Here is an 11,020-nt window from a genome sequence, read left to right on the forward strand (position 1 = left end):
TTTTCCGAATTGGACAAGCTTTTTCTTTTTTTGAGGTACATAGAAAAGACTTTCATGGAAGACTTTTCATGTCTTAATGAAATAATTACAATAACCTACAAGGACAGCAATAATAGTAATAATAATAAAACACAAAACAGGCATGTCATTAAATCATAGGCAAAGGGGAAAATAAGTAATAAAAAACACATATCTACCACATCTAGCCTTTATGGACGTAGCTAAGCCATCTAATTAACCGCACAGACATTCGTTTGCAACCTCAAATGGTTTAGATTGATTGTTTATTACATCATGATAATATCTGTCTCTCCATACTGTAATCTGTTCTGCACATGTTAAATTTACAAATTATCCCTGCACTCATGTTCACTTCATTTGTGTCTACTCGCCGTTATATTGAATAGTTTCTGCTTATAATATGCACTTTAACTTATGTCAATACTGTCCATTTACGACTCTGTTTTTGCACATTTACTTTTAATCTTTCGTATTTAATTTACAACCATTTACGACTCTGTTCTTGCACATTTACATTTAATATTTCGTATTTAATTTACAACCATTTACGACTCTGTTCTTGCACATTTACATTTAATCTTTCGTATTTAATTTACAACCATTTACGACTCTGTTTTTGCACATTTACATTTAATCTTTCGTATTTAATTTACAACCATCTACGACTCTGTTCTTGCACATTTACATTTAATCTTTCGTATTTAATTTACAACCATTTACGACTCCGTTTTTGCACATTTACATTTAATCTTTCATATTTAATTTACAACCATTTACGACTCTGTTTTTGCACATTTACATTTAATTTTCCATATTTAATTTACAACCATTTACGACTCTGTTTTTGCACATTTACATTTAATCTTCCTATTTAAGACTAGTAATGCTAAGTTAAATCCTGGTTGTATATATTCACATTATTAGTTTTGATATTTTTAGTGCTTATTTACTTTGTATTTAATATTATATTGTGTTTTAGATTTGCTAATATTGTGTTTTTTTACTCATATTGTGTGTTGGATAACCTGCTGCTGTAACGCCACAATTTCCCAGTTTGGGATCAATAAAGTAATTCTAGTCTACCTCTCAGACGAGCCAATAGTTTTCAGTCTTCCGGGTTTGTTTACCTTGAGAGTGATCTCGGAGCTCTATCTTGCCCTTTATCTCATCTTTGGTGTGGACCGGCATTTTCCCACAACACCCTGCTGCTGCTCGCTCAGATGACGAAAATGGCGGACAACTCGTCTTCGGTAGGTTTTCGAGAGATGTAATATTATTTTTGAGACGTTGGCTTGGTTTCAGGGCGTGTATTAACGTGTTGTTTTACACAGGTCGAGATCGTCGAGGGCTGTCGCCTCCCCGTTCTTCGTAAAAACCAAGAACACGAGGACGAATGGCGTAAGTATCGTCCGGTTGTTTTTCCCCAGTGCTAAGCTAACTAATGCTAACTGTGGAGCCTCAGCTGTTGTTAACGGACGCAGCGGCCTCCAGTTAAAGCGCTGTAAACATCATCACACCAACAACACATGAAGCTCTACAATGTCATTTACATCTATTTCAATGATAGTTAGAACTCCTCTGTGGTATCCAACTGCAAAAATACAGACAAATAGTTATGTCAACGTTATTTTATTTGTTATAATAACGTTTCACACACAATGTTTATATGTTGTCACTTATGCATAATAACGTTTATTGTTAATCCATCTGACATCAGGCTGCTGTTTACAACACCAATAAATCTCCAATTAACAACTTTATTACTCTGACACCTCAGCATAAACATAACTTATTTAAAGTCCTATTAACCTGAGTGTTTCCCAAACCTGCCTATCTTATTTAACGTAAATATTATAACATTTACCACCTCCTGTTTAAGGTTTCAGATTACAATAAGGGACTATATTCTCTATTATATAATTTAAGAGTAGAAAAACTAGATACGATAAAGTTTTTCTTATACATAAGATAATTTTGATACACCTGTACCAGTGTTTATCCTGCAGTGTGTGGTGCAACATTATAGAATAGAATTACTTTATTGATCCCAAACTGGGAAATTGTGGTGTTACAGCAGCAGGTTATCCAAACACACAATATGAGTAAAAAACACAATATAATATTAACTACAAAGTAAATAAGTACTAAAAGATATCAGAACTAAGAATGTGAATATATACAACCAGGATTTAACTAAGCATTACTAGTCTTAAATAGGAAGATTAAATATGGAAGATTGAATGTAAATGTGCAAAAACAGAGTTGTAAATGGACAGTATTGACATGAGTTAAAGTGCATGAGTGTAGACATATTATAAGCAGAAACTATACAATATAACGGCGAGTAGACAGCCAAATGAAGCGAACATGAGTGCAGGGATAATTAGTAAATTTAACATGTTCAGAACAGATTACAGTATGGAGAGACAGATATTATCATGATGACGGTTCTCTGCTCGCATGAGGTGAGCTGTTGTACAGAGTTATGGCCTTCGGTAAGAAAGATTATAATGTTTTGGATTATTTTTCTATTATGTTATTATAGTTAATAATACATTTTGCTTTATAGAATGATTTTTTTTTAAATGCCATCATAATGTGCCTCGTGAAATAAGCTGTGTTTGTGAATAACAATTAAAATACATAACCTACAATCCCAATCGTAGGATGATAGCAGTTCCTCACATTTGAAACTGAATTGAAATTGAAAGCCTTGATTGTCATTAACGGGTTACTACAAGATTAAGATGAACAAGATTTGCAGTATTGAACAAATCTTGTTCTTGTTAATAATTTTTGGCTCTATTTCATACTTAAGTGCTAATTGTTTCAGCCCCACTGAAACCCTAGTTAGGTGAACACTGCATGAAAAAGTTTTACTTGCATATTCTAATGACTCCTAAGTAGCATGTTGATAAATCAACCCAACAACATCCTATAACAATATTCTTTTCATATAAGCACAACACAATATATGTTTTATCATGACTTTCTTCTTTTTATTTTGCAGCTTTGGCTGAAATTCTTAGTGTGAAGGAGGCTTCTTCAAGAAAGCTTTACTATGTCCACTACATTGACTGTGAGTATAGTTTTGTATAACTTATTTGTCTTTGACATTTTAAATGTTGTAGTCATTTTGTCAATGGAAATGTATTACAAAGATACATTACCGCAAAAACAAATAATTTAATACATGACTTTTGTTTATAGTCAACAAGCGCCTGGATGAGTGGGTCACAGGAGACAGGCTGGACATGAAGAAGCTTCAATTCCCTAAAAAAGAAGCTAAAACGCCAACCAAGAATGGACTTCCAGGCTCCCGTCCAAGTTCACCTGAGAGAGAAGTGGTGAGTGAATGTTTACCTCAGACTACCGACATTGTAACATTATATTCAGGGGTATAGCAACATCTTTATAGCATTGTGAAGACAGAATTTATAATCTATAAATCTACATTTTAAATCCCTTTTTTCAGTAGACATTTGAAGAGCTATAAGACACTCACAGACTTTCTATGTTGTATGGATAGTAGATATAATAACCTGCCTGTAGACTGTTAAAAATCATAGAAGTCTTTGTCATGATTTGTTATACTCAAAATGATCAAACATTTCAAAGAAAATAACTACACAATATTAGACACCACTTGCATGGTCACTTTACCAATGACTAATATCCGCTGCTTTAGCAGTTATTTGTTTCAATCTACCAAAGAACACATCATGTTTTTTAAAGTGTACTGATGAAGGAATATACATTCAACCAATCCCTAATATTTAAATCTGTCAGAACATTTTAGAAGTGTTACAGTGCAGTGATTCCTAACCAGACAAATTCTGCAGTTTTCAGGGGGTACATAGAAAGGTTGTGGAGTATGTTGACTAAAAGAATAAAAATAGAAATGTATAATTTCAATAAAGAATAGTGTTCATGTGTAACATTAGTTGCTACAAGCACAGAAGACTAATCAGGTTTTGAACCAATGATATACAGTAATCTGACAGTTTAAAGAAACACTGAAATCATCAGTTCTCATTCTTAAATTTTCTGTATTTATACTTCTTTCATACAGAACGGATTTTGATTGCAAATCATTTCCATAGCAACTGTTCATTTTAATGTTGTGTTATTGAAAAGATGAATGACATGTAACCGTCTCCCTTCTCTTTCTTTCTGTTCAATTCAGAGGAAGAGTCTAGAGCTCAACGTACCATCTGCCACAGCTCCTTCCAGAGGCAAAACCCTCCCCACACCGGTACAACTTGATTTGAGCCATTCTCCAAATGACTTGAGCCCTTGTTTGAACCTGGTGTTAACATGCATCTTGTGTGATCATACAGCTATCGAGTCATGCTGAACTGCATGGAAATCAGGAAATAAACAACCATGACACAAAAAAAGAAGAAGAGGATCCAGTTGTGCAGATCACATCTGGAAGTGAATTAACAAACAGTGTATCCAAGTGTTTGTCAGGTGTTTGCACTGGACTTGTCAAACCACGTTTGAGCTTCAAATCTGTCAAGGTAGCCGACCTTCTCTGTTTATGTTGTGATCTCTCATGTTGTGCTCAAATGGGTTATTGAATTACTTTTCATTTTCTGCAGATCTTTGATTATTGACTGAAATTCACATGTACTTAAGCTGCTAAACATGAATTAGTAAAATGTTGAAATTGTTGATGTATGTTAATTGGCACTTTTGTATGGAAAAGATCCAGAGGACACTTTGTTTCTTTTAGATTAAAATGTAAATCCAATGCAGTAACAGCTGACCAGTGTCTGCTGTATCTTAATACCAGGTTTGAATCGGGTAAACTGACACTAGTTTAACCTGGAGGTTATAGGAAATGAAGCCTGAGCTTTGAAGCGTTAAATGTGGGTTGTTTTTTTTTAAGTTAAACGTGCGCTGATCTGACTAGAATTACAGAATATAGTGTGGTAACACAAAAATAAATTGGATTCAGATGTGTTTCTGTGTGCTCTCATTTAAAGCTGTCTAACACTGTTTGTTTACTACAGAAGAGGAAAGTAGAAGCCGTCCCCGTGGCGACTCAGGTACCCCCGGCCACCCCCGTGCCCTCCCTGCCAAGTTCAGCTGAAGCCTCTCAGGCATCTGTTTTTCCTGCTGCGAGGGAGACCAACACCTTCAAGTCCCGGGAAGACCATGAACAGCTCTCCTCGCTCACGACGGTAAAGACAATCCTCTGTGTCAGTTCAATATTTGAGTTGAAATCTTTACCTGTCGTCTGATTTTAAACCTATTATAATCTTTAAACATTAGAACGGCACTGCCCGGCGGCTCATCCCCTCACAGCCTGGGAGGAAAAGGAAAGCTAACTGCGGAGGACCTGACGAGGTACTCAACTTCTTAATAGTCCCTCTTTACTACTTATTATTTAAATTCATTTTCTATGTTAACCCGGCCTACACCAGAGTATCTGCTTCTGTTTTTGTTTTGAATTTAACCTCTTGTTTTGAGTACTGCAAACTAAAATACCTTCCAGAAATGAACGTAGTTCCGGAGTTGAATGTTTGCTGGTGACAGGAGAAGCTTCACTGATTCTACACATTAGTCAGAGATCTTATTAAATTCATCTGATTCATCAATCATACTCTTAAAAGCCAAACACTGTCTCTAATGGTATTAAAGTTTCTCAATTTTATAATTTACAGCAATAAACATAGTGACTTATACCCTACTACGGTTATCAAATAGTCAAAAATACTTTTAAACCAAATGAAAATGTGTTAGATTTTTTCAGCCCATTTTGAGATTAAATTAAATTATTTTTAATGCTGTACACAAGAGTATTATGTATCTCACCAAAAAGACCATAGAAGTTTATTTCTAACCACGCTTACACTTGTATGTGCTAATAGTTAATACATATACTGTGTAATACATCTTCTGATGACGGAGGTCAGGGGTTCATCACATAAGGTCACAAAAAACTTGACAAACCCACATGAACTAATCTGTCTTTGCTCTTTTCCTCTCACTATCTAATGGCCAACCTGTCTGTTTGATAGCCAGTGTTGCTCGCTGGCCTCAAATGAACACAGCCTGAAATGTACTAAAACTAAGAGTTCCATTTAGCTTTCAGTCTGTCCCTCAAACAGACTGTTCAGTGTCAGTTAGATTCAATTTATTCCCCTCTTTAGTTTTCAAAAGTTTGTGTTTTTGTGTCTTTTTCTTCTAGATGATAAAGGTTTTACAGTATAACAAACCTCAAAGTGCCAGTGTCTTTCTACCACCACCAGAGGTCTGTTTTATTTCCTTTTATTGCTTTTTGATTCTGTGTTACTGTCCAAATGATCTGTGCCTTAGTGGGTCCAATAAAATGGAGGTGCTGTTTACCTCTGACCCCAGTTTAGTGATTATGATTACATGCACAGCCATTCTGATAATACATGTTCTGTGTGGAAAAACTTAAAATCCATCCAAAGTCCATTTGTGAAATTAATTAATATAAAGGTGTGACTTTTCACCAACAGGATTCCCAGGACAGCTCGGATGGCATCCCGACCGCGCCACGCATGACGGGCAGTCTGGTGTCTGACCGCAGCCATGACGACATCGTCACCCGGATGAAAAACATAGAGTGCATCGAGCTGGGACGTCACAGGCTGAAGCCCTGGTACTTCTCCCCGTACCCACAGGAGCTCACCACACTGCCCATCCTCTACCTCTGTGAATTCTGTCTCAAGTACCTCAAGAGCCTCAAGTGTCTGCAGAGGCATTTGGTAAGAATCCTTAGCGTGTGTCAAGAGCGTAAGCCTTTAATCTCTCGCTGCTTAGATTGTCCGACATTGACCACATCTTCTTGTGTCCGTCATCTTTCACAGACAAAATGCAATCTCAGACATCCTCCAGGCAACGAGATCTACCGTAAAGGCACCATCTCATTCTTTGAGATCGACGGCAGGAAAAACAAAGTCAGTGAAAATATATTTGTCTCTCTTCTAAACTCATCATTTTCATACATTTTTCCAAACACATCTTTGCTATATTTGTTCATTTTCATGCATTTGTTATGTTTCCAGAATTATTCCCAGAACCTGTGTTTACTTGCAAAGTGTTTCCTGGACCATAAAACCTTGTACTACGACACAGACCCTTTCCTCTTCTACGTAATGACGGAGTACGACTCCAAAGGCTTCCACATAGTTGGCTACTTCTCTAAGGTACCCAAAAACGTTCGATACTTCTCTGACACATTTCCCCTTTCTATCTAGAGGTTCCCAATTTTAAACGTGTTATTGTCTTTTCAGGAAAAAGAGTCGACTGAAGATTATAATGTTGCCTGCATCCTGACGTTGCCTCCGTATCAGCGGAGAGGTTATGGCAAATTGCTTATTGAGTTCAGTAAGTGCTCAGTAGATTTTTCTCTTTCATACTTCCTTCCTTCCTTCTTTGGTCATTTTCTGTGTTTACCAAACTTATGCTTATAATCCGTTCTCTTTGTGTGATCGTCAGGTTATGAGCTGTCCAAGGTCGAAGGGAAGACGGGAACTCCTGAGAAGCCGCTCTCTGACCTCGGTCTGTTGTCCTATCGCTCGTACTGGTCGCAGACCATCCTGGAAATCCTCATGGACCTTAAACCTGACAACGGAGAGAGACCCCAGATAACCATCAAGTGTGTGATTGTTCATATTTTTGTCTCAACCTTTCAGATCTGCAGTTTAATGATGAGGTTCTCTAATCATTTGGTTATGTTTTGTACCTGCAGTGAAATCAGCGAGATCACCAGTGTAAAAAAAGAAGACGTCATTTCGACACTTCAGTACCTCAACCTCATCAACTATTACAAGGTGAGAAATGTAAACTGAAATCTAAATGATGCAATCTGCTGCAAAACACTCGTTATAAAAACCGCTGGCCTTGTTGCTACTCTTTCTGTTGGATGAGAGTAGTTCATCACTCTCCAGCTGTCTCAGTTCTATCTAAACATTATTTAATGTCACGTAACACCGTGTCCTAACAGCACGCAGGCGTTGTATATGGCGTCGCATCGCGCATGATCGCACGCCGGCTGTCCCCACTGCATGCTTTAAGTGTTTAATTCTCTGCTCTGTGAATTTCAGTTTCCCCTTGCAAACAATATGATATCTAGTGCTGTTGTATTGAAGGTGGAAAAACAAATGTGTGTGGTGATTTGTATTGACGAGCTGCTCGCTCAAATCACAACACTCACAGGCTCAATTAACACTCAATTAACGGCTCGCGGTGAGCCGGAGCAAAGTTTTTCTCCGGTGTTGCTGTTAGGACAGGCTGTAAGGCAGGAAAACTGTCAGTTTAGTCCAGTTGTGTTCAAATAAAAACAAATATTCTTTTAAAACCGCCATTGCTGATGGAAATGTAGAAATATCACAGCAGAGGAAGTGATGTTTAACTGAATATCATCTCGCTGTGACCGGCTGAAATTCACAACATCAGTCGTTCTCCTGTGATGTTGCTTTGATTAAACGGTTATAGAAGTAGTAGTAAGAAGTAATAAATGACAAAAGATTTAAAACGTTTGCTCCACCAACTCAACTAGCTCCTCAACTGAAACTAGACTGTTGCTAAGCAACCCAAACATTCTCCAGCAACTTTGGTACTTTGTGTCCATGGTTACCACAGAACAGCCTCTTTTTGTAGTGATATTATTCTGTATGTATGTTTTACTGGTATATGAAGAGTCTGTTGTGTGATTAAGAGGTATCAGTTTGATTAATAAAGACAAACTCTGTCTGCTGTGTGGGTAAGTTAAGATATTCAGAACAGGCTGAGTGATGCATATGGTGAAAAGTATAAACACACTTAACAGTTTGCATTAAGCTGACATGTCGTGTAACCAGCAGTGGTCAATTTGTTTTAAACAAATCATTGCAGTATGCTCCTGAAAGGTTTTGAATATTTTGTCCTTGTCTTGTCTCTTCAACCCAGGGTCAGTACATCCTGACTCTGTCAGAGGACATCGTGGATGGGCATGAAAGAGCGATGCAGAAGAGACACTTACGCATAGATCCAAAATGTCTCCACTTCACACCTAAAGACTGGAGCAAGAGGGGCAAGTGGTAGAGTCCTGACCTGGTTCACTGAACACCTTCTCTAAACTCCAGATAACAGACATGATGCAAACTGTGGATCAGATAAAGGTTTTTATCAGACCGTCTCATCAAGAACGTGGAAAACCTTCCTGAACCCACAAGAGACTGCGCTTCAGAAAAGAAGCAAGGAATGAAAAAAATCACTCAAAACAAGTCTGTAAGTTTTTCTTGTGAATATTCATCATACAATTGAAGGCTCTTAGCATCCACAACAAGAAAACACAACACATCGTCTACTGTTTTAAAGATCCTGTTTGTGACATTTAAAGTGAGACACATCTGTTTAAAAGTGTAAATTACATCCTGAGATGGCAAACTTACTAAATTATGGAAACAAGATGGTGTTTTTCTTTTTTTAAAGACAGGGAATTTAGTTTCTCTGATGAATCCACACACACGTCAAACCCACAAAGGTTTTCTTCTCAAACTCCTGAAAGACAAATGTCTTTTTTGTCTTTGCCCATAAAACCTGTTTTTTCTTTCTAAATCGTTTCTATCTGCCATAAAAAAAAAAAGTTGAGTCAAATAACATCCTGAAAAATATTTTGATATTCCACAAATGTTTGGCTGTAAACATGTTAAAAGAAACTTTCCTGTGGGACCATTTTCTATCTATCTTTCATTTTTGCACACATCTTAAACTAAAGAGCCCTAAGTTAAGAAAAGATACTTACAACACTCATTAGATGTCTTTACACTCCAAAATGAAGTGTTTTATTTTCTTTGGGATCTAGTGTTTTTAGGCTTCAAAGTGTCCCTGAAAATGCCTCCTAAATTCATTACATTAATTGAAAGATTCAATTAATACACTCCTTACCAATTAATATAATGAAATCAAATTCTCAGCCCCACTCTAAAAGTCAGTTCAACATGATTCCCTTTGAGTGCCTGAATATCAACATATCCTTAAGTTATTAGCTCGTAGGTTTAGTGACCTTCATTATGGGTCTCCAGAAAGAATATGTACCTTCAGTGAAACAGTGGATGCAGACATGAAATCCATCAAGACCTTCAGTTGTAATACTTTCACAAACCACAAAAGCCAACTCATGTTTGTATTCACAGAAGAAGCTCTGCTCCTCATTTCCCTTTCATCTGAATGGATGGGAGTATCTATGCTCTTTGTTTGTAATCATTTCTTCTTTTTCTTCCACGTTGTCTTCGGCCATGATCATCTGTACAGTGTGCAATGAGACAAATCACCTCCTTAAGTTAAACACATGTTCCCTGTACCTGTACATACTGGACCTGATTGTACAAAGAAATAGCTTAGAAGACAAGAAGCCATGTTGAACTGTTAGAGGAATGTAAATTTTGTGTACAGTTGTCTTTTTTTTTTTTTACTTAATATAAACTAACTGGCTGAACGATGCAAACAGAAAAAAAAATATGTGGAAGTGTTAAAACGACTTTCAGTTTGTACTTTGTGTTTCATGTCAAAGATTCACTGTTGAAATGATTTAGTATATCTTTAAGTGACACACAGTGGAGGGTATGATTTCAACGTTTGATATGAGAACTTGTTGAATTGATAAAAAAAGAAAACTTAAACTCTTATTGTGTCTTAAATGTGTCAGAATTTCACCCTTCAGTATTCAGGATTGTAAATGGTAAAGATTTAAGTTCCAGCTCCACCTGTGCAAAATAAAAATAGTATATTCTTGTTTTTAGTTACAAAATGGTATGGGGATATCCAGGAATCATCCTCTGACTTTAAGAAAAGATGTAGCTTTTATTCTAGACTTGGTGCCTCATTGTGAAATTCATTTCTGTCTGCCTTTTTCCTTTTGAGTACAGGTACATACACATGTAATGAATGTGTACGAGAGTGTAGAGCACCTTGAAAGTATTGTATCGAGTCTGTAAAATAGAAATCAGAGCAGAATAGACCTATTAAGGATTATTGC

The 11,020-nt window shown here is 36.7% G+C and overlaps 1 protein-coding gene across 1 annotated transcript; it reads left to right on the top strand.

Moving 5' to 3' along the window:
• The first annotated feature begins 1,180 nt into the window (after nt 1-1,180).
• On the top strand, nt 1,181-10,670 carry LOC132987793 (histone acetyltransferase KAT5). The gene is made up of 16 exons (XM_061054702.1): nt 1,181-1,271; nt 1,353-1,419; nt 3,032-3,100; nt 3,232-3,368; nt 4,208-4,276; nt 4,362-4,544; nt 5,040-5,210; nt 5,302-5,376; nt 6,221-6,283; nt 6,516-6,764; nt 6,867-6,956; nt 7,065-7,205; nt 7,293-7,386; nt 7,498-7,657; nt 7,751-7,832; nt 8,950-10,670. Exons 1-16 carry the CDS (start codon nt 1,242-1,244, stop codon nt 9,082-9,084), a joined length of 1,815 nt encoding a protein of 604 aa, XP_060910685.1. The 5' UTR covers nt 1,181-1,241; the 3' UTR covers nt 9,085-10,670.
• The last annotated feature ends 350 nt before the right edge of the window (nt 10,671-11,020 follow it).

Source organism: Labrus mixtus, chromosome 14 (assembly GCF_963584025.1).
Source record: "Labrus mixtus chromosome 14, fLabMix1.1, whole genome shotgun sequence".
Lineage (NCBI taxonomy): Eukaryota > Metazoa > Chordata > Actinopteri > Labriformes > Labridae > Labrus > Labrus mixtus.

Bases quoted from the DNA above. Each gene is read 5' to 3' on its own strand.
- LOC132987793 (XM_061054702.1), top strand. From the start codon at position 1,242: ATGACGAAAATGGCGGACAACTCGTCTTCG. The intron at 1,272-1,352 runs GTAGGTTTTCGA...TGTTTTACACAG, and splicing joins TGGCGGACAACTCGTCTTCG to GTCGAGATCGTCGAGGGCTG. The intron at 7,387-7,497 runs GTAAGTGCTCAG...TGTGATCGTCAG, and splicing joins CAAATTGCTTATTGAGTTCA to GTTATGAGCTGTCCAAGGTC.